We start from the raw sequence: 24,725 nt of genomic DNA on the forward strand, positions 1-24,725 counted from the left end.
TTTTTTTTTTTTTTTTTTTTTTTTTTTTTTTTTTTTTTTTTTTTTTTGGTATCCTGATATATTAAGAAGTAATTAAATACTCCACCTCCAAGGCTATTTTTAGAAAAACAATAAATGCAGCTTCTTGGATAGAAGAGCTTTTATACATATCTATTTTTTTCTGAATTATACCAACTTTTAAAGTAGGTTGTTTCTTGCTTACCTCTAGTTTCAAAGTTCTTGAAATATGTGACCACAGATGTGGTGATATGTCTTGCTACCAAATGAATTTCATTTGGACCCAGCTCGTGATCAGCAAAAGTGATGACTTTAACTTCCTTCAGGGTCTTTATCTTTGTGTATCTCTTACTTTCCCATTTTTGCAATAAAGAAAAATCTCCTCTACTGGCTTTAGGTTTTTTATTTTCTTCTTCAGGTATACAGCTGTTTTTTTTATCACACATTCTAAGCAGACTTTTTTCCTCATTCTTTTGTCCGGATATTATAGACACAGAGTTTTGCTTTGATATGAAAAATGGTTTCATTGTTTCCATGTTTTCATTAATGCATGGTTGACTTGGAAAACCATAGCTTGATAGCACAGTACTGACAATATTTTCTGCAGCTAAACATATTTTGAGTGGAGATACAGTTGTGTGAATTTGGTTTGGCTCAACTGGTTTTAGAGTTTCATAATGAAATACTCTCGGATTTTCACCTTTTCCTATTTCTATGAATGACATGACTTGTTTTAATGCTGCTTCTGTGGATTCATTTGCTTTATTAAACAGTTTTTGTAAGACACTTCCTTCAGGGAGAGAGCTGATTCCTTTCATGGTTTGGTCAAAAAGGCCAAAGTTCGATTCCCTCGGGCTGTAGTCTTGTACTGGGTTTCTAGAGCATGATGTTATATTTTCTGAATCAAGCATTTCCATTGGCTCTGAGCTTTTAATTGTACCTTCTACAGAGGGTCTGGCATATGAGGGTAAGTTCAATGAAGGCTTATGCCTTTTTTTCGTATTTTCCTCTGGATAACACACAAAACTAGGTACACTGATTTGTGAAGGATTATTTCCCAAAGTAACTTCCTTTAACTTTGACATGGGCATTTTCATATCGGTTGCCAATTCAACTTGATTAACAATATAGGTATTTTCTTTTCCTTGGAACAAACTTTCCTTTGGAAGGTTATTGATATGAGTGCACTGGTCCATTAGTGTGCCAATGATCTCACTTGCTATAACAGTCTCTTTCAATGTACTAACTAAAGATGGTTCCACTTGGCTTATTTCTTTATCTAGCTTGTTCTTAATTATACCAAGCATGTCACTGACAATATTAACAGCATATGTAAATAATTCTGAATGGAATGAGTGAACCTGTAGAAGGGTATTCTGTATGTTTTCCTTGGAAATAATAGTATTTGAATTGGGTTCATCAGAAAACTTTTTCAATGGTTGTAATTTTGGCAGCATGTTTTTGCTTAATAGCCTCTGTTGGATAGGGAAAAAGTTTTCTATAGGCATTTTCACTATTTCTGAAAACTCATATTTAGAGATATATTTAAACTGCAAATCTACAAATGACTCTAAAATGTTTAAAACCCTTTCTATAATTTCTCTAACAATTTGGTTGCTAGATCCCAGAGAAATTTGGTTTATTGTCTTTGTGTTAGATATTGGTACACTGCCGAGGATGTCCTTGATTGGCAAATCATATTTACTTTTAGTACTAATATGTTCTTTTCTACTTGCTAGAGTTTCTTGCCTACCTGGAGAGGGCACCTGGGACAAAAAACAGAGCTGTAATTTTTCAAACAGCATTTCAATAATTTCCCTTCCAAACATATTAATTTGAGCTTTGGTGTCTTCAACTCTAGTAGAGGTTCCTTTAAAATGATTATAGAACCTGCTTTCGCAATCCTTAAGATGTGGCAAATTTAAAAGTGAAAGAGAATGTTCTAATTCTTTTGTTTTTATTGGGATTTCAGTCAGCACATTTTCAGCTATCGTCATTAGTGTATACTTTTCATTTTCCATATCGTTTGATTCTGCTTGCCATTTGTCAAACAATTTTTTAAATATACCTTCTTTAGGAAAAATCTGTTCTAGCTGTGAAGAAACATTTTCCAAGTAAAAACATGCTTGTTGTTTGGCAATATACTCTGCATCTGAATTCCCCTGTGTAAGTCTGAGATCATCCACATGTGAGCATTTGATTGGAGAAGCCACATTGCGGTTACTTGTAGCATATAATCCTTGCAAAACTGTGTTAACTATTTTATCTGCTGCCATGATTTGATCGAATGGTAAAGCTTTAGCATTTATCATTGCTCTAGTTTGCTTCATCTTTTCAAATTCTTTCACAATTGTTTCCAGGATATTACTTACTATATCTTTGGCATACATTTTTAGTTCTAAAGTGGGCAGTTTCATTTCCAGTAAGTTTTGGGCATCACCTGTTGATTGGGTGTGTGGCAACCCAGTGGTAGCCTTGGACTGATTGCCTTTTGGAGTCTTCTCTCTAGGACCTAACTTGGTCTTGATCTTGACCTTAGAACCACTAGGTCCTAGGTGTGATTTTGTTTTAAATTTAGGCAAAGGAGTAACTTTTGATTTTGCTTTTAAACTTGTTTTAAAATCTGGTTTAGGGCTGCCCTTAGAGCCCACTTTAGAACTGTGTAGCTTTAGAGGTTGCAACTCATCAGAACAACTTTCAGGGGACAAGGTCTCTTCTAGATGAGTTGAGGCAAAATTTATGATCTTATTAAGAACCATTTGGACTAAATCTTTCCCCACTTGCAATGGTGAATATTGAAAAAAATTGTTTTCTAATAGAGAGACATTTTGACTGCCTGCATAAGGATAAACCTGCGGTATCACACATCTGGTGGGATTACACCCTTTTCCTACTTGTTTAGTTTCTTTGATGCATGCTGCTTTCTTAGACAAGGTATCATTGTTGTCAGATGCTTCTTTTTTGTTACTTTCATTTAATGATGTAACTATAGAGTACATTTTCCCCAAAACACTTTCGACTATGTTATTTGTTACGCTGTTAATCTGTGATTGGAAGTTTTTTTGTGTTATGTCTGACGTTTTAATTTTAGAATTAGATACAAAGTGGGGGATTTCATTAAATGGCTGCAAATGGCCTATGATTTCCATTATTCTTTGATGAACTGTAGTTAACACTTCTTCCACTGCACTGAGCAGTGCAGCCTTTTCTTTTTGTTTTGATTTTCCATTTCTCATAAATATTTCTTCCAAAAAAATATTCTGGCTTTCTTTTTCCAATGCCATTTGTTTTTGTTCTAAAGGATATTTTGAAAACTGAGATAGTTTATTTTTCTCTTGCTCTCTTTGTCCTAGCAATATTTCATTTGATACAGTTAGTTGTGAAAATAATTGAGGATTGTCTTTTGAGTAAACACTAATTTCCTTTGCAGATCTTTTATCATATAAACTCTCTAAGATACTGTTCACGATTCCACTCACAATGATGTTTTCTTGGAATAAAATGTTGTTTGGATATGGATACATCTTTTGGATTTCTAAGTCTAAGTCATTTTTAATAAGTGTCAAAGTGGCACTGGCAATGATATCAGCATATTCCTTTAGAGTAGCTTGTGATAGATGAATTGGGGACTCAAGATTTTCTCTGTACCTTGCAAAAGTGGAATCTGTGAGTTCTTGGCTGAGGATAGTTTTAGTGGATATTTTCAGGACATTTGATTCCACTTGGCTTGATTCATGAAAGATGCTATCATCTTGTTTATAATTTTCCAGTTCCAGGCTATCAAATGACTCTTCTTTAGTCTGGAAAGCCAGAATAATTAGTGAATCTATTCTTTCTGTGGCAAAAGCTTCTAACCTATTGAAAATAATTTTAGTAATGAAGTTGGCATTTTCCTCACATGGGTCAGGAGCAGATTTATTGGCGTCTTCTTTCTCTATTGTTATCTGACAATCATCAGCATAAGCTGATTCCAGATTTCTTGAGGATGGCCAATGCTCTGTTTGTCTTTCACTTTTTGACCCCATAAGAGGAGGCTGTTGACACTCTGCTTTTGAAGATATGTCACAAACAGTCAGGGGCAATTTTGCAGAAGTAAGATTCTTTGCATTTATGCTAAGCATGACAATAGAACTGAGATTATGAAGAACAATATCCACTATATCATTAGATATCAAAATGACATCTGATTTAGGCACTGAAAGTTTTGGGATAATCTTATTTGCATCCTCAGTGAATATCTCAGAGTTTGCTCCAGAATGTTTTCTAGCTATGCTACATTTCCAAGTGGATGTGGCACAAGGTAGATTATTCTGATACAGTGTTTTTTCACAAATATCACATAAGATACCTTCAATGGTATCTTGTATTTGAAACTGAAGTACTCTTCTATATTCAGTCTTATTAAACAGCTTTTCAATAATACCTTCTTGTTGATCTGAATTAATCTCTTCCTCAGAATTGTTTTCGTCACATTTTCCTTTAGATGACACAATATCTAACACCGTGTTAACAATTTGACTTGCAATATTTTCAGAAACCACAATGTTATGTGTTAAGAAAGGACTTCTTCCCCTTTCTTTATCTAACCCATGTTTGATTCCTTGTAAAATTTTTTTAGCCACTTCTGTTGCATATGTATTTAATTTATTTAAGGAGAGTTGGCACACTGAGTTGGTCTTTTCTGAGGTAATACTATCCACTGAGCAAGGGGAAAATTGGTCTTCAGAATACAAATCTTTGACTGATAATGCTTTGCTTAATGCATTTTTATCCAAAGCCACTGGCACTGTGAAGTTGATTTTGGGACAAAAGAGAGATTTTACTTTGGAAGTAGCAAAAGTTTCTAAATTTGTTAATATCGCCTGTACAATATCTTCAACTACATTTACTTTAGCCTGTTTGTCAACACTGAATCTGGACTTAGGAGTACAAGGGTTCTTGTCTAGTACAGTAACAGAAGACTTCCCTCCATTGGTGTGTTCATGTAAAGAAACATTTGCTCTAAAGGTGATGGTTTTATACCTATTTTCACTTGTGTTTCTTTCTGGCATGGCAGCTGCATAAAGCTTATGAAATACAGTTCTAACAACATCATCTGCCACTATGATTACATCTGCTTCAGACACTAAATGACCCATCATTTTATCTATTTTATCTATAAATTGAACAGATGTTTGAGGAATTGGCTCATCAGTGTTGTGAGGGATGCCACTTAAATGAGAGTGGGATAGAGAAAGCACGTTCAACTGATTGACCAACGCACTGTGGAAAATTTCATTCAAAATGTTTCTTATAATGGGAACGACTGGAGATTTCTGTGGTTCTTTGAGTTTCACTTCAATTTTGCTTAAGGCTCTCTCTAGAACCCACTGTTTAAGAGAATCTGATTTAGTTTCTTCTCTTAATAATGTTCTCTCTACAGTGAATTCTTTCTCTGTATGTGAGGCATCTTCAGGAAATGAATCTGATTCAGCACCTCCAGGAAGAAAATTTCCATAGGTTGGCCTGTATTGATAAGTTTTAGTGACTCCCTCTTCAGATTCAGTTTCATTAAACATATCTGAGGACACTGCATCTAAAATTAAATTGACTATATTCTTAAGCACTTGTTTCTCAGGTGGTAGGGTATTTACACTTGTCCTTAAATCTAATGGGTTCATATTTAATTCTGTTTGAATAGCTTTCAAAATAGTACTTGATATCTTTTTTGCATTCATGTATAAAGCAGACTGCAATAGTTCTTCATGTGTGTCTGTGAAAATACTGGGACTTTCACATTCCAAGTCGATCTTATTGCTTTTTTCATTTCCATCATTAACACAACCCAGAGTTTCTAAATTTCCATTAGCAAACCTTTCCAGTTTAGCAAAAACCATATTAAGAATATCTGAAGCTACACTTTTCAGTTCATTTGGATGCAGTTCTTTTGTTTTTCCTGTTTTGGAAGTCACCGAAGCCATGGTTTTTGTTGTGCTTTTTGTCACCTCTTTATTACCCTCCTGAATCATCCTGGAAACTATGCTGGAGATCATGTCAGTGCATTTGGCCATTTCCTTAATAATTGAAGCAAATGATAGGCTGTCGATATCAAGAGATTGAGACTCTGAGACAGCTTTAAATCCAGAACTTACAAAACTGGTATCCGTATCAAAACTGCATAATTTTGCAAGGATGTATTCCAAAATTGTTTTGGAAATGATCTGAATATTAGACTTCAATGCAGGAGCCATTTGAGGATTTTCATTCTCTTCTCTGCCTTGTTTACTACCACAAGGTGGCTGATGGTGAGGATGGGCTCCTATGAGCTTACATAACATTTCATATAGTATTTCTCCAATACTGTCTAACACTCGCAATCTGGCATTGCCTTCGAGATCTTTTGCATTTACAACACTATGGAGAGCACAGGGAGTAGCCAAACATTCGTGAAAAGATTTTTTATCCTGCCCACTTGGCAAAATGTCTTGTTCATCAACATCGTCAGATCCATAGGAAGTTGCAGGCTTTGGCTGGTCTGAAGGGAGTGAAATATTGCTTTGATCTGAATGTCCACTAGATAACATTTCACAAATACAAGTTAATAACGGAGATTCCATAATGTCATCATTGAGATTTGAGACAAGAGATTCTAATTTATCAGCGTCAGCAAAAAATCCTTTACCTGTAAGCAATTTGGCAGGGTCTATTTCCCTATGATTTAGGGTTCTGTTACTGAGTTCTAGTTCATTCTGGATAGCACGCAAAACAATGTTTACCACTTTAGTTGTGTAAGTACTAAGTTGAGATTGTAATGAAGATTGCCTCACAACTGAAGGTTTGAAGACCATCTGCAATTTCTGACAAATGAATAACTTCAGCTTTTTAACAATTGTATTAATGATCTTATCGGCAATGTCATCTATGGGTTGAGGTTCACTTTTTTCAGATTTTAACAGAGAAGGCCTCACAGTATCTACACTGAATGAAGATAAATATTTCACTTTCTTTTCACTGTCAAGCCATATTTTTAATGGCTTTTTATTTGGTGCTTCTTTGACCATGTGAGGAGTATCAGAACTATCTAGAGAAGATTGAACTGATGATGAAATGGAACCTTCGGTGGTATTTGGAATGCAGCTTAAGGCCTTATGGAGTATATTTAACACAGCGTCTGTTATTTCTTGAGCCACTGCACCAATTTCTGACATGGAGAACATCTTGTCCATCCATTCTTGATGTGACAGTCCTTGAGATTTTTTTGAAACAAGAACAGAAGAAGCTGCTTTGCCACTTTTACTGTCTAAGTGATCAGAAGATAGGTCCTTGAGCATTTCTGTTAAAATACTTTTAACTATGTTTTCCGAAGCCTTTTGTATGTGATGCTTTTCATCTTGGCTGAAAATCAAACTGTCTCTATTCAGACAGGGTTTTTCCTTTACAATTTCTTTATTATTAAAAGATGGTAGCCCAGTCTTTAATCCCTCATCGCAAAATGCAACTTTGTTTCTTCGAGAAGTAGCTCCTTTAAGTGGTTTGCTATTCCTCTTGTATTCAAAGCAAGTGTTCCCTTTTTTAAACCAATTCTCAGGAATTTGTTCCCGAGATTTTGGCTTTTCATCTTTAAAAGATGAATCAAGCACATTTTTCACAATTCTGTCTATTTCTTCATTATCATCTTCAGAATAAAGGACCATGCCAGGAACATTAACAGGTGGAAATGGTCTTCTAGACATAGGACCATTTGATAATCTAGTGCCAGTAAGTCTGTACTTTCCTTCAGCATCAGAAGGACTTCTTAGTCTAGAGTGTCTACATTGTTTAACATCTCCTTTTCCTGGCTCCTGATGTAGCTGAGTGAAAATATCATCAAGAAGCTGAAGGAATATTACTGTTTCTTCAGATGCAATAAGTCTCTCGTCATTAAGTTCAGATTGTATGTATCCTAGTATAGTGCTGATTGCTTCCTCTATATAGCCGACCAAAGAGGACTGGGAAAAAATATTTGACATTAAACTTTTTATTTCATCTTTAACAAGTAAATTAGCAGCATCAGGTTCAGGACTACATTTCTTTTTGTCGGCTCTTTTGAGGGACATGTATGTTGGGTCTGTCACAGGTTGCTGATCGGAAAGTTCAACTGCATCTTCAAGATGAGGCAGTTCATTTCGCTTACAAGATGCAAGAGTCATCAGCTTTTCTAAAATGGCATGTACCATATCCTCTGCAATGTCACACATGGGTTCCACATTAGAAGGCAGTGAAGCTTTTAAAGGTTTTCCATTTGATGGACTGAGGTATTCTCTATTGGGTATTAAGCCCGGCTTAATGTCAACTGACAGATCTTCTTGTGAAAATATCTCAACACATTTTTTCTCAACTGCAGACTGTAGCTTCTCAAGCATATTCTCCACTATCTCTGAGGCTGTTGAGCAGATATCAACATTGTAAAGCAGGTCTCCCTTTTCAGGTTCACTTTGGTCCACAAAAACTTCAGCCGTAACAGAAGAAATAGAGGGAATGGCCTGTGTTAAATCAGACATTATTTCTTGAAAAATGCTTTCCAAAATCAATTCAGTTTCCCCTTTTAAGTGGCATTTAAAGTTAACAAAAACATTCTTCAAATTCTTCATTTCATCCATGGCTTTTGCTTTTTGATCAGGAACAAGTAGACTCTCTAAGCCATCTGTTTCAGTAGTAGCATCCTTAGATTTTTTTGTGCCTGTTTCAAATGATGTTAAAAGGTGGCTATCCGATTTACAAGTTCTGAGCTTAGGATTTGCATATACCATACTGGTTTTATCATATTTGAGTTCTGATGTTATAGCTGGCCCTTTCACGTGGCATGTTTCTCCCACAGATGTTCTTTTGATGTGAGCAGAAGGTGGTTTTAAAGGTGTGGTTGGTTGCCTTATTGAGACGTCAACCTCAAAGGCACAGGGCTCTTGCTGAAATGTTTTAGTAGTAGCAGATGCGTAGCTTCTGTATGTAAGCTCTCCACTGCATGTGCTACAGAAACTTGAACTCTCTGAAGAGAGGATGGAGTCCGAAGACCCTGGGTATGCTTTATTCCGGAACCTTTCTTCGTATTTCGTGATGGCTGGGTATAATATACTGGTCACTGTAGCTACAACCCAGGTCATTACATTCTGAATTATACTATTCAGTTCTTCAGAAGTTACCTGGAAATGAGGCAAGAAGAATGAAGAGAAAATCATTTAATAACTTATTCTATTCTGGGACAGAGGGTAACATTTAATTTTTTATATAGAACAGTGCATAGCTGGATACTATCATAAAGAGAACATAATGAATTTATTTAGAATCTCAGATTCATTTCAAATCGACTTATTCTGTACTGTAGTAAAATATTTTTTGTAGGTTTTCATTTGATTCACATTCCCTCAGAAGTTTTTTATTGTTTTTTCCCAGCATTCATTGCTGAGATAAATGACTTTTTGATGAAATAGAAAAAAAATCTCACCAAACTGCTGTCTAGCTACATAACAATGCTTCTGCAAGCGTTGGCAAGAAGAAACAGTGTCTACAACCCAGAAATATTATTTAGTAATATACCAGATTATTTACAACAAAGTATTTCTCAAAACAGATGTGGTCAAAACACTTGCGTGCTTTCAGAGGCATCTGTCTGTCTAGCTAAGATGTAAGGATGAAAATAAGCCATCTCTCCTTCCCATTCTCTGCTGCAGAGGTGAATCTGTGATTTATATATATATGGAAATGACTGCAGCTAACGTTAAGAATTATTTGATAGCAACAAAAGGAAATGCTTATGGAGACTGAATCACTTTGTATTGAACAAGAGTATCAATGCAAACTATTTTAGGTAGGAAGGCTGAGAAAAGATGATGCAATGAAAGAACAAATTAGATAGAAAAAAAAAGGGCTCCACTAGACTGGAGTCTGAAAGAGTCAGGAGAGGAAAAGGGTAGAGAAATTGAATTCCTCATTTTGAGCCAGAAATATAAACCCAAGGACCAGATTTGGATAACCATTTTCTTAGTAGTTAATGGTGGTGTCACAGATTACACTGGACCAAAAGCAGAAATAGAATGCATGTGTAGAATTCTATCAACCACGACTTATTTCCTGAAAATAAATTTGAGCTTGCAAAAATTCTTTTGCCTATAATAAATGAGTCATCTGCTTTTAAATTGTTATTACTCTTAAGACATAAAGGCTATAAACATAAGTAATTGACCTCAAAGTCTGGAAGGCTAGTATGATGTCTGTAAAGAGGCTGCTCATACCCAACATATTACCTTAAGTTAGCATGGAAGTATTCATATTTCAGGGCAACATTCAAAGAAAATTTAACATCCATGCAACATACTCTCTCCTGATATATTGGGAGAGTATTTAGAGGCACCCTAGGGAGAACAATTCTATTTTATTCTAATTCATGAGTCTTCCAATATATTTTTTTCACTTATTGTACAATGGCTAGTGATTTGAAAACATATTTTGGATGAAGGAATATATTGTATAATACTTGTTTTATATAATGACATCCTAAATCAAACATTTTTAAAATAAAATATAAATTTTAACAGAAAAAGTAGTTGTCATAATCCACTGCAATACATAATAAACTAAGACATTCTATATACACTACTTTTGTATTCAAACTTTATTACCAGGAATAACTTTTTAAAAATCTACATTATTATTCTTAGGCTAGGTGTGAGAAAGAGTTTCTAAATTTTATATATGAAAGAGAGATATTCCAAAAGTTTTCTAAGTAGTGAAGTATAGGAATTAAAACCTAGTTTTCATTTGCTTTCCATTTTAATGTTAAACTAAGAAATATTCCCTTGAATCAATGCTTTTATATTTGCTACACACTCTATGACTTGAGCAAGTGTCCATGGGAAAAAGTATGTCAGAGTATGTGTTGTTCTCCAACCCCTTTCTACTTCCTGAGTGGTCTGACTAGTTCTAGACTAGGGCTTTGTAAATTGGACCATATTATCTACCTATTCCAAGTCTCAACTCATAGGTGACCAGGTACCTTTTTATGTGACATTCTATGGTGACCCGGCCACTTCTTACTAAAATGTCTAGAGCTAGACCCAGGCATCCCAGCTTACCAGCCAAGTCTGCAAAGCCATGTCACCTAATGGTTTCCCATGATAAAATAGGTTTGTGGTATTTGTTGCTGTCATGATGGCCACGTCCTTTAATGTCATTCCACACACTTCTATACCCATGAAACTTCTCTCTGAAGGGCCAACATTATCTTTTGATAAGAACTTTAGATCACTGAAACATTTAAGAATTAACTGAAAGTAAACTTTAAAGAAAGGCAGAGGAAGACATTAATATCAATAGGTGATTCCTCATTATTTTATTCACAGTTTTTTTTCTATTATGACACATTAGAAAGTATGATTAATATGCTGTTCAATGATACATACTTTTTCTTGCCAGCAATTTTGTAAGAAGCTCTGTTCTCTGTAAAGTCAAGAAAGGTTGAGCATTTAGTTATTGTCTAGGGTCAAGAATTGATATAACTTTTTCCAAAATTTCTAATCATTAATCACCTGCTTCTTATCTTTATATCTGAGAGTTTTTCTATAGAAATTCAAAAGGAAGAATAAGCTTTATTTTTTGTCACCCCCTCCCCCTCTCTCCAATTTATCCTGCTCCTTTGATACTGGCCCACATACTTTATTGCTTGAAGGTATAGAATTGTAGCTGATGCATAAAAAATACATCTATCTAAAAATTCTACTTCTGACCCTCCTTTGCCATGCCTGCTTTGTGGCTCTCTGGAGGAAGACACAGCATTGGAGAGAGAAGGGGACTTGTCCTTTCTGTTCACTAAAAGGCACCATAAGGTGGCAAGGTATTTGAGAAGACCTTTCTGACAATTCTATGCTCTCATCAAACAGCAGGAAGGGAATATGTGAATGATTATTCAATAACTACGTGTTAAAATAATTAGTTTCTAGCCATGGAATACCAACTTAGATATAGACCTTTTCTATATGTGAAAATATTCTATCATGTTTTCTAATTAGAATTATTTATCATCACACACTAATGAAATAGAAAACACAGTTTCTGAATTATAACAAGTAAAATAACAATAATTAAAATTAGAGAAAAAAAACAAGTCATTAATAAAACAAGCTCTAAGACCATATGATACTTTCATAAATTTCAACATGGGCTCTTTGCTTATATTCAGGTATATGATACTCTCATATATTTCAACATAGGCCCTCTTCCTACTTTCTTAAAAGAAAATTGACATCCCCTTTCCAGTTTTGAGGGCCTGTACTATCCATTATAAAATTCAATTTTTCCTGAAGTCTGAAATTCAATGAGAGACAGCAAGACTGGGAATTACATCCTAAATCTTGGCAGAAAAAACAAAAACCAAATTCAAACCAACCCTCCCATCCCCACCCCCCAAAAAAACACCAAAAAAAAACACCCCAAAAAACACCTTCATTGGTTTCAGCTCAGAAATTGGGCTTGGTAAAAACCATACTTAGACTAAAACCTTTTTTGCAGTATGGAACGTGGAGAATGAAAGCTGATGTCAGTGACATGTCTTTTGGCCTTCTTTATTTCTTCAGGATCTGATTTCTCAGGTCAACCTAAGCATAGTTTTCTTCTTTTAGATATTTTGCAACTTAGCTCTCCCAGATTCATTTTTCTGTTCCCTTCACATTATACTGTAGAGACCAAATAGAACTCAAGGAGTCCAACCTATTAACTAATAACTGTCTCCAACAGGCTTTCTGTCCCAAAGGCATGTATATGGATCCAAACAAACAGCAAAGACCTAAGAATAAAATTAGCCAAATAACAGAAAGTTTTATGAAGAACACTTCAAACAATTTTAATAACCAGATAAAGGATGACATTGGTGAAAAAGGCAGAGTAAGAAGCTCTAAAAACCTACTCCTCTATAAAAGTAATGAAAAACTGGCAAAAAATTACAATTTCATAGTAATTAATTGTCCTTTTTTTCAGTTTTCTGAACTCTGAAAATTAACCAAAGGCTTTCAGCATTCCAGAGAATGTTTATTCAAGAAAAATGGTTGATCTAGATAAAAACAGTGAGCTCTGTGCTATTTTAACTTGCCCTATTTCTATCCCCTTTCTCCAGCTCCATGATATCCTTGAAAAGCAACACCTGCCAAACACAGGGGCATGGTTTTCTTCATTGTGGTATCTGCCTAACATTTAGCATTATGTTTTGAACATAGAAGCTTCTCAATAAATGTTTGATAAATAAATTCCCATTTAAAGTCTTTTGGATCTAGGCCTACTGTCTAATACAAAATTAGTGCATGCCACTAATGGACTTTGAGAACTGGTTCCTGGTTTCTTGCCTTCAATTTTTCTTATGTAATTCTGTCAGAGTTATCTATCATGCATACTAATGTGACCATTACTTCCCCCTCCAAACCATCAGAGTGCCACCCATTAAATAAACTACAAATTCCTGACCACAGTCCACACAACTGCAGACTTATTGCCTTCTTCACTCTGTTACCCCTTACATCTTCCATTCCAATAATGCAAAACTTACTCATTATCAAAGTGCAGTACACAATTATTGCAACTCTGTTTATTGCCCCCCCCCCCCGCTATCGTGGGGTAAACACTTTTGCTTTGTCTTCGTTCTCTTGGTCCTGAATTTCCATGTCTATTTTATAAAAATTTTCTGTGCCTTTTGTATTGACATTAGAAAAAACTAGAACTAAACAATAGAAGAAAGGGAGGGGAGAGGAGGTGGACAGTAGATCAGATATAATGATTCCATAGTAAAGTCTTACAAAATCTGGAGTTAAATCAGAACAAGAGGAATGTATGGAACACCTGGGTGGCTCAGTCAATTAGGCATCTGACTTCGGCTCAGGTCATGATCCCATGGTTCATGGGGTCAAGCACTGCATCAGGCTCTGTGCTCACAGCTCAGAGCCTGAAGCCTGCTTCGGATTCTGTGTCTCCCTCTCTTTCTGCTCCACCCCACCTCTCAAACATAAATAAACATTTAAAAAAATTAAAAAAAAAAAAAAGAACAAGAGGAATGTGATATGTGTATGATGGATGGGCATAGTCAGACCAGAAAGTATCTTTAGTTGTGTTTTATTTGTATTCTGACCTGAGGTTAGGCTGGGTAATGCAGCCGTAAGTATTCCTGTCAATTTGGGAGGAACTGGTAAAGAAGCTCCAGGCCATGCACTGAGTTAGTCATCTTAGCCAAGCTAAGATTTTTAATGAAAGAGTAGCCGAAATATTTCCTATGAAAGATTCAAATGATTCTGTAGTTCTGCAATCTTGGGTGGGGAAAATAAGAAGGCAGAAATTAAGATTTATGAACGTCCTGCAAACTTTTTAATGAAGAGGTATTTATATTTTCAATAAATAAAAATTTATTTATTCAATAAAATAAAAATGGTCATTATATAAACATGATCATCATTCCTCCACTCCATACTATTGCTTTAAACTGAACGAGTCAGTTTTCTTCCTCCTGCATCTATTACAGTGCTACATATCCTATGAAGTCTCAGTAAGTCAGTCAGACTGACATCAGTCCTAAAATCAAGATCTTTCCTCCAAGGAAGCTTGATCTGAATATTTTGACACCCTCTATTGCCATACATCACTTAACTTTACCCAACCATTTTCATAGTGATTTGGTTTCTAAAGTATATGCTAGACATTTTTGGCATACTACTTTTTTAAAAAGGTGATGATACGGGCCTAAAATAATAGTTTTTCTTCTAAAGTTGAGAAGATCATACATAACCACTAACAGAATAGGTGACCACCAAAGTTTGAGGAATGGAAATCCCCCAGGCCCCCAAAATTTCTTCTCCAGAGACTTGCAATTCCAATGTTAGTGGTTATTATTTGGGATTATACTGCAAATACCCTTTAGGAGAAGAATAACTGATGAAGCTAATACTTGGGAATAAACTAATTTACCATCCTTAGGAAGCCAACAATCTCAAAAAGCCAAGAAATGGTAAATGCTTCAAAGGGAATAAAAGCAAAGAAACAGGTTTAGATCCTGGAAATCTCCTGTAGTGGGGGTGTTAATGTAGGATATACTTGAAAGGTGCATGAAGGCTCTGAATATAGTGGAAGTGTAGAGCCACACTGGGGATAAGGAAACAGAAAAGGAAGAGGAAGAACATTGGCTTTGTCTGCTTTACAGTTTACGCTTAGTGCTGAGAGTTTGCAAAAGACAGAAGTTTTCAGTAGAACTACTAGAAGGTTACATGTAATCATTTGCTTTTGAATAGCACTCATGTGATTATTAAAGTATTAATTTATAATTATGCACTAATTTTCTTAGATACTTACGTATTTGTGAAAATACGACAAGGGAAAGTACCCTTGGATCTGGCATGAACCTGAGGTCCTAATTATTAGAAAAAGAAAATTGTAATTAGTTTGTATTCTTCCCCAGAAACTTGTAAAGTGGAAATTAATATCCTCTAGTAGATCTTTATTCTCTCGGACTGTTTTGTTTAAAAGCCTCCAGACACTCTCCACAATGAAGTCCAAATTCCTTAGTAAGACATAAAATATACCATACCATCTGATGTTCTTACTTACCTCTGTAGTGTCTACTCTGGTTAGCCTCTATATATTCATGTATGTTCTATAGTCCAGAGACACAGAATAACATAGTTTACTGAGTAACATGTTTTCCATGACTCTGGGCCTTTGTTTTTGCCATTTCCTTTGTCTCAAGCACCCTACGCCTTCTTTTAACTTCTCGTCTTTTAGGCTTCATTCAGTTTGTGTTAATTCCACTAGAAACCCTTGCCTAAGTAAATAAATAAATATCTTTCTTCAGTGCTCCTAAAGCATTCTACACATGTTTCTATTATAAAACTCATTATGTTATATCATAATTAAATGTTTACTCTTCTGTCTTCCTGACTATGACATAAATTTACCACTATATCCTCAGCACTTAACACACAGTATACAGTAACATTTATTTGTTGAATGCATTATTTGATTAATATGCTCCTCACCATTTATTCATTGCTTTATCTGCCACTAATCTCCTCCTGCTTGAATATTAGCTAACTTGCTTTGTACATAATCCAGCATGATTCTATTACTGGGTTTTAGTAAATACTTTATATATAAGTGATATAGGAAGTCTGTGCAGTACATCTCTACAGGCATACTGGATTGGTATATGTCAACTATGCAAAAAAACAAGTGAATAAAAGATGTAGACAAAAAGGATGCCCTGATTTCAGAAACTATTATCAGTAATTAGAACCAGTTCAAAGTCAAGTTTAAATGGTAACTCTTGTTTCTTCTAATAAATGAGTAATCAATAGGTACTAATCATGTGCATGAAAAAGTCTTATTTAAATCTCATGAACCTTTTTGGGGTTTGTTTTTGTGGGTATGTTTTTGTGTATGCTAGGTTTGGAGAAGTAACTGGAATTAAGAGTGAGTACCTGGGAAATTAAGTGTGAAGACAGTACTATTTTAAAAACAAAATAGAAAACAAACAAACAAACAAAAAACCTTTTCTGTGGTTTCCATTAATATGTGGGAGTTAGAAATTTAAAAAAATGCCTAAAATTCTATATAAAACATTGAAACAAACCTCTTAAAAACAATCAAGCAAAAAATTTGGGGTAGCACAAATCTAGAAGGGTAAGCAAGTGTTAAAGCTGATGCCTTCCTTATGAGACTTGGCAATACCTGCAAACAAGGTGGAGAATCAAAACTAAGAGCCTCTAAAAATGTACTGGATCCCAAAGAGCTATACCCTTGGTAGAAGAGATGTCTTTAAACGTAAACTCATGCCACAGAGGTAGCAGCACAAATAAATTATGTCTTGGCTTCAGCCTTGGATAAAGGAAGAGGAAAAAATAAAAATCTCTCTTTTTAAAAAATTTTTTTAATGTTTATTTTATTTTTGAGAGAGGGAGAGAGAGAGAGAGAGAGAGAGAGAGCAAGCAGGGGAGGGGCAGAGAGAGGGAGACACAGAATCTGAAGCTGACTCCAGGCTCCCAGCTGTCAGTACAGAGCACGACCCGGGGCTCGACCCCATAAGCTGTGAGATTATGACCTGAGCCAAAGTCAGTCACTTAATCTACTGAGCCACTCGGGTGCCCCCAAAATATCTCTTAAGAGATAATCTGTGATGATTAATTCTTATGCAACTTTGAGGTTCAAATATACTGTATATTCCATAAAAATTAAAATAAGCCTGTATTGATATCTCTCCCAGATGCCTACCAGAAGCATATGGTAAAATTTTAACTGCTTTATTGAACCATAACTGGTGATCAAAGAAGTATACATATTTAATGTGTCTAATTTGATTCTATAGAGCAATATATACTATCTAAATATGGAATTCCCAATGATACATTTCTGCCAGATATGAGCTCACAGATAGGGACACCTGGGTGGTTCAGTCGGTTAAGCGTCTGACTCAATTTCGGCTCAGGTTGTGATTTCACAGTTTCATGAGTTTGAGCCCCATGTCCGGCTCTGTGTGGACAATGCTGAGCCTGCTTGAGATTCCTTCTTTCCCTCTGCCCCTTCCCTGCATGCACTCTCTCTGTCTTCCTCAAAAATAAATAATAAAATTTAAAAGTGAGCTCATGGAGCACCTGCGTGGCTCAGTTGGTTAACAGCTGATTCTTGATTTCAGCTCAGGTCATGATCTCACAGTTCCTGAGTTTGAGCCCTGCCTGGGATTCTCTCTCTCTCTGCCCCTCCTCTGCTCATGCTTGCTATCTCTCAAAATAAATAAACATTTAAAACATAATAATAAATTTAAAAAATGAGCTCACATATATAATAATGCCCTGTACACACACACACACACACACATACACACACTACACACACAGACAAATATGAAGAAACACCATGACTGCAGAAAAATAGCATTAGGCATAGACATCAATGTTTTAAAATATTTGAATTACTATATACAGAATATTTAAAAAGTGAATTTTATCTGTTAAAATATATAAAGATGGAATTGGAAAATACAGGAATGGGACAAGAACCTATCAAAAAAGTCAAGTCAAATTTGAAAAATATCTACTCAGATATATATATATATATATATACATATACATATATATATATATATATATATATATGTAATGTTTAACCAGAAAAATTTCAAAGTGCATGGAATTGATAAAATAGTAAATTAGATAAACTGAAGAAAGAATTGGTGATTTGGAGGACAAATTGGAAGAAATTGACCAGAATGCAGCACCAGAGAGATGGAAAATATGATAGTTGTTAAAGGATGTAGAAGAAAAAGAAGATATCTAACATATATATACCTGGAGTTTTAGAAGAAAATAATAAAGTGGAGAGAAGCAATATAGGAGAGAAAAATAGCTGAAACTTGTCCAGACCTGTTCACTATGGTGATACTAATGAAAAACAAAGGCAAGACCTTAAAAGCAGACTGAGGTGTGTATGGAGGCGAGGGGAAGAATCACTTACACAAGAATTATTAAGTACAGAAAAAGTAGAACATTTAAGTAAAACAGTATCTTCAAAGTGCTCAGAGGAAAATAACTGTTCTTAATAACTTGTATATCCAGCCATAATTATATCCCAGAACATGGGTAAAATAAGGAGAGTTTTATCAAATAAAATCTGAGGATTTATTCCCAAAATACATTCACTAATGACATTTCTGAAGAATGGATTTACTTTAGGAAGAATGAAGGTGATTCTGTAAAGGACAAAATGCAAAAAGGAATGGCGAACAACAACAACAAAATATTGGTAAACATGGAAAAATATAAACAAAACCTGGATGTATAAAAACAGAATTTTAATTTAGATGGTAATAAAAATCAAAACTAAATAATTGGTTAAATGTGAGATAGTGATTTAGAAGTAAATTATTCTAACTTTGGCTTTCACTTTAAGTATACTTGTTAAAATTCAAAGGTAATTGTCAAAAGGAATATACATAGCATACAATTCCTAAAACTGTAGAGGGAAAACTGGATTAAAAAATAAGTTTAATAAATTAAAAGAGAATATCAGAGCAAATTTAATACTCTGAAAGAAAGCAAGAAAGGAGAAATTAAAAGAAAATATCAAAAAGCAGAACAAAGCAAAACACCAATATGGCGTTAAAAATCTTCCAAAGGTTGTAATTAACAAAATGTAAGTGGCTTACATTCAGTTAAAAGTCAAATTCTAAGACTCAATAAAAATGAAACAAGATGCAGGGATAGAGTGTTTACAAAAGCCACATCTATCCATAAAATATACTAAGACTGAAAGCTAATGTTGCTATATTAGTATCAGACCTACTAAATTTGAGACAAAAAGCATCACTTCTGGTAAAAACCATACACAATAATAAAAACTCAATTCTACACCTGAAACTAATATTACACTGTATGTTAACTAACTGGAATTTAAATAAAAGCTTAAAAAAAAAAACCCTCAATTCATCAGGATAGTCCTTGATGTGCCTAATAACTAACCTAGATCAAGGGTTGGACACTTAACCTACTGAACCACACAGATGTCCAATTCCAATGATTTTTAGAACAGAGTAAATAAAAGTAAGTATATAGATTTTTTTGAACTACACAATTAAACATCTTGACTGAATGGAAATATTTAGAACATGGTACTACCAAATTGATATTTATTATTTTCAACCATATACAACTCTTAAAAACTAATCACGTGTGCTAAGCCAGTAAAGAAATCCTGTAGATATTTGAAAAAGCTGGTACAGGGGCGCCTGGGTGGCTTAGTCGGTTAAGCCTCCGACTTCAGCTCAGGTCATGATCTCACGGTCCGTGAGTTCGAGCCCCGCGTTGGGCTCTGTGCTGACAGCTCAGAGCCTGGAGCCTGTTTCAGCTTCTGTGTCTCCCTCTCTCTCTGCCCCTCCCTTGTTCATGCTCTGTCTCTCTCTCTCTCTCTCTCTCTCTCTCAAAAAAAATAAATAAACAAACAAACAAACAAAAAAAGCTGGTACAATAAGGCCATGATCTCAGTCTGCAAAGCAATTAAATTGGAAATAAATAACAAAAGGGAACCTAGAAATCCAATATACTTAAAATTTTAAGACGAATTCACAAATACAAAATAAGACAATTAGAATATAGATATGAATTAGAAAAAAATGAAAATATTGCATATAAAGTTTTGCAGTACATTTCAAAATCTTACATATCACAAATCAAGTGCCACACACTGTTCTAAGCACTTTTACAAATATTAATGTATTGAATTGCCATAGGAATTGTATGAATGATGTACAATTCCTGTTCTTGTAACAATACTCCAGCCAGTCCTAAGGGTTAACTTGCTTCAAGTTAACACACTCCTTGCTTCCTGACCCTCGATCTGTAGCAGAACTAATTTACTTTCTTTGAGATTTGCAGACCACTGGCCATGGGGGAAATGAAGGACCTGAACGTTCCCAGGCCACAGAGGCCAGAAGTCTGTTTGAAGCCACTTTAGCTTTTTGATTGGCCCAGCATCTTTTAGCAAAATATTTTTCTTTTGCAAGGTCACACAAATAACTTTATTGTCCTCCCTTTGCACATCAGTAGAACTTTCCCTCCTATGCAGAAAGAACAGAGTAATCTTGCACAACTCCTGGATACCAAGGAACTGGACCTTCTTGCACAGCCCTTATCCTGGGCACTAAGGAACTAGAACTTAAACAACCTCCAAGCTCTGAGATAACTGGTGCCATCGAGTGTGCAAGGTAATCCAGAAATGTCACAGACCACTGCATTTGCCTTAACTGATTAAACCCCTTAAAAATCTTTTGGCCAAGCAAAAACCTTGGACAAGAGTACACCTCTCTCCAGGTTGCCAGCCTCCTGAATAAAGCTCAAATTCCTTTCCAATCAAAGCTCCTCTCTTGATTATTGATCTTTCCAGCGGTGGTCAGCGAACTTGTGTTAGGTAACTTGTGTTAGGTAACATTCTCATGTTATAGTTGGAAAAAACAAAGAACAGAGAAGTTAAGTAACTTGCCCAAACATAAATTTTAGGTGTTGGAGTGTGGATTCAACTTAAATATTTGGGTCAGATTATATGTTCCTACCCATTATGCTACACTGCCTTTCAATAATCTAATCCATATGGATAGGACATATAGCAACTTTCTGCCAAGAAGTTTGAAAATTTAGATGGATAAAAGAGACAGAAAATATGAATAGTTTCAGATTTAATTGAATCTGTAGTTTAAAAATCGTTTTTCTTACTAAGAGAGCCAGGGCGAGGTTAAATATTTTTCCAGTAATTTGTACCAAACATTCCAGGAATATGTAGCACCATACCAGGCATGAAGCAGGACTTCAATAAATGTTAGTTAAAAGAATGAATTAATAGATCTCATAACTTACTCAGTAGCTGTTACTGATGTTTACCTGATTCACAGAAGTAGCTTGATCTCTTGTTTGATCGTTCATTCCATTCAGCATTTATCTCCTTCTATATAATCCAAACAACAAAACAAACATCCTCAAAAGATTTCCCCCTCCATGATTTGAACATCAACTATTATTTATATATTTAAAATACAGAAATTTAAGATTCTGAGAATTTCCCTTAAATGTCAGTTTTTAAGAACTGCACACATTTTGTGATATTTACATAATTTAAAAGTTCATAGTTGTATCATGGGAGATACACAAGACTGCCCACACATTTGGTGATTTTCTAAGGCTCATGGGACTCAGAATATAGTTGTACTCATGTTTAAGATTTATTATAGTAAAAGAATACACTATAGGATAAAGAAAGGGGAAAAGGCGCAGGCCGAGTCTTGAAAACTCCATGCGCAGTTTTTCTTATGTTCTCTCCCTTCTCTGTGCATGCTCTTTTCTCCAGCAATTAAAAAAAAATTCAGTAACATGTACAATGTTTTTACCATGGGAAATCCATTAGAAACTCAGCACTCAAAGGTTTTTATTGAAGGCTGGTCATGAGGACACCCTGTGCCTTAGTGCATATCAAAATTCCAGCCAGTTAAAAGGAAATCAGATGTTCAGCAAAAATCACATTATTAGCAGTACAGTGCACCATCCATTCAGCTACGGAAAGTTCCATATTACTTCAGGACTTGGGAAAAGTCAACTTCCCAATGCTAGCCAAAGGGGTAACCTTGCAAACAGGCCCTTCTAAAGACACAAGTCTCAAGCCTGCTTTAACTCTTTTCTGACAGTGATATTCACTAGCATCCTAAAATGAACTATCTTTGGAATACACTGATTGGTAAATATGTTAATCAACTCAGTGGGATAAAAGAATAGGTGTGCTTTTTAAAAAAATGTTTTAAGTTTTGTTTTTTTTTTTTTTTTTTTTGAGAGAGAAGACAGAGTGCAAGTTGGGGAGGGGCAGAGAGAGGGAGACACAGAATCTGAAGCAGGCTCCAGGTCCAAGCTGTCAGCACAGAGCCAAACACGGGGCTTGAACTCACAAACTACGGGATCATGACCTGATCTGAAGTCAGATGACTAACCAACTGAGCCACCCAGGCACCTCATTGTGCTTTTTTGACAAAGCTACAATAAAAGTTTTAGAGGTGGAAAGCAGATAACAGGTTCTCTGATTACAGAGGGATGTGGTTCTCTAGACTTGCTCAAGAACTCAGTCTGCTCAAGGAGGTAAATCAAGTGAAACAGGCTTCTTTTTTTGCCCACCAGATCTGAGAGCTGAACATAGGTCACAAAAAATATATTTTATGACAGTGGTAGGCTACGTATAACATGTTGGAAACAGAGTGTAATACTTAGCATAATAAAACAGTCAGGCTTTTCCTCATAATAAATTAGGAATTTGTGGACATTTGGTACTTATTTGAGATCAATATGGATGGCAAATTTAATAATATGCACATTAACCAAAAAAGGTCAGTAATAAACTTTAGATTGTTTTTACAGGAGTTTTTGTTTGTTTGTTTTTAGTAAAAGACATGGCCTTTGGAATCTGTTAGGCAATCTGAGAATTTTAAATGTCAAAGTTGTTAAGAAATTTCTTTTTTGACTCTTAGCATACTTAAAGTGGATATTGACATAGTAAAATGCTGAACTGTAAAATGTTTGTAACAAAACTGCACTATAGAAAAGCATTTTATGGTAAACATACATCTTAGAAGTTATGTGTAGTTTGTCAATTATTATGCATTATAAGAAACAGAAAATGATGCCACTTCCTACCCTATTCAAGTACAAATTCATTTGGGAAAAACAGTTAATTTCCATTTTCAAACCAAGTTAACTCTTCAGTACAGGTGAACCAGTTAACACTGTGCTGGTAATGGAATGTGGTTTTGACTCCTAAAACCAGTTGGTAACTCACAGAGGAAAAAAAAAATGTAATGTATATCAGAAGACACACCTTGAATTTATGATGGTAACTTTCCAAAAGCAGGTAACTGATGGCTAGTCAAAAACAAAGGGGAGAGAGAATATGACTACCTCTGAACAGTCCATCCATATTAGTAGAAGCCCAACCAAAGAAAGCCAAATTAATACTTCCTCTGTAGGCTGCAGGTATGCACTGTGAACTACAATGTTGTAGCCTATATTTAGGAAGATTATCCTAGGGATGTTAAAATTTTGTTATGGTATGACTAATTTCAGGGAATGAAGCTGTTTTGTAAGGCCACTTCATGAATGGAAATTTTTATACTCATGCTGATCATAAGAATGTACTTCATTAATTCTGCTTGCCTTTGGGGCAAAAGGAAATATTATATACCTTATTTTTTGGAGGATCCAAGTAAGACTGTGAAGATCTTGGACAATTTCTTGTGGGTGAAGTTTGAGGTGAAATAATTGAATTTTGAGTTGAGATGTTTACAGCTCCTAGAGAAAGAAGAGATTAATTTTACATATGAGAAGATCATATTTCTGGAACAAGGGTGAATGCTGATGAATAGATTTGATCCAATGTTCCCTCTGCTGAGCTTAAACAATCATTGAATTACCACAATCAGGCATTTATTTGAGGTAAAGAAGTATCTCCAGGAATTACATGACCTGTTTTTAGTGTTCACTGGCTACAAATTTCAAATGGTTCATTATTGCCTTTAGACACAAGTCTGAAATCCTTAACCTCTGATCCTAATTTATTTAATATTATGCTAGCTTAGTCCCTATAATTAAACACAGACCACTGCCAGAATTAACTGCTTTCTTTTCATTCAGTCTGCAATCAAAAACCACTCACTACTTGGATAAGGGAATAACCAAAGCTGTGTTTTAGGAAGATTGCTTTCACAGCAATATTTATGGGGATTAAAAAGAGGAGGAGGAGAATGGGGGAAGGTACTGAAATAGCCAAGGATGAAAGAAACAAGGTAGAAGCTGTGGGAATGAAAAGAGAGGAAAGGGCAAAAGAAATTAAGGGGGTAGATTAGAAAGAAAGTAGCAACCTTGGGATGCAAAATACAATAAAGAAGAGTCAAAGAATAATTAACATTTTGTGCCTAGGTGAAACAGAAGAAGGATCAGGAAGATGATGAGTTTGATATTCTATAGAATTCGAAGTGATCATTGGCTACTCAATGGAGGTGCCTAATATTTTCTTTATGTATATGTAGGATATGCATATGAGTATTTTTAGTGCCTTCCAGAAATCTAACAAGGTATGGGGAAATTTAGCTATTGTATAGTCTGCTGAAGGGGAAATGAGAAATACAATGTATTGTCTATGGAGAATTGATGGCAGTGGAGTGTGGGGCCCTTCCA

General features: G+C 35.2%; 1 protein-coding gene across 5 annotated transcripts in view; it reads right to left on the reverse strand.

Annotated features, from left to right (window-relative positions):
- The window catches only part of FSIP2 (fibrous sheath interacting protein 2), a 100,038-nt gene that overhangs the window by 50,248 nt on the left and 25,065 nt on the right, over window positions 1-24,725 (reverse strand). For all 5 annotated transcript variants that reach the window (XM_049615369.1, XM_049615371.1, XM_049615370.1 and 2 more), the window contains 5 exons: window positions 23,734-23,840; window positions 21,399-21,462; window positions 15,331-15,388; window positions 11,412-11,448; window positions 203-9,155 (listed from right to left, as the gene is read on the reverse strand). In XM_049615369.1, coding sequence (XP_049471326.1) covers window positions 203-9,155; window positions 11,412-11,448; window positions 15,331-15,388; window positions 21,399-21,462; window positions 23,734-23,840 — 9,219 coding nt within the window. The remainder of the gene's footprint in view (window positions 1-202; window positions 9,156-11,411; window positions 11,449-15,330; window positions 15,389-21,398; window positions 21,463-23,733; window positions 23,841-24,725) is intronic.

This window comes from Panthera uncia (assembly GCF_023721935.1).
Source record: "Panthera uncia isolate 11264 chromosome C1 unlocalized genomic scaffold, Puncia_PCG_1.0 HiC_scaffold_3, whole genome shotgun sequence".
NCBI classification, from domain to species: domain Eukaryota; kingdom Metazoa; phylum Chordata; class Mammalia; order Carnivora; family Felidae; genus Panthera; species Panthera uncia.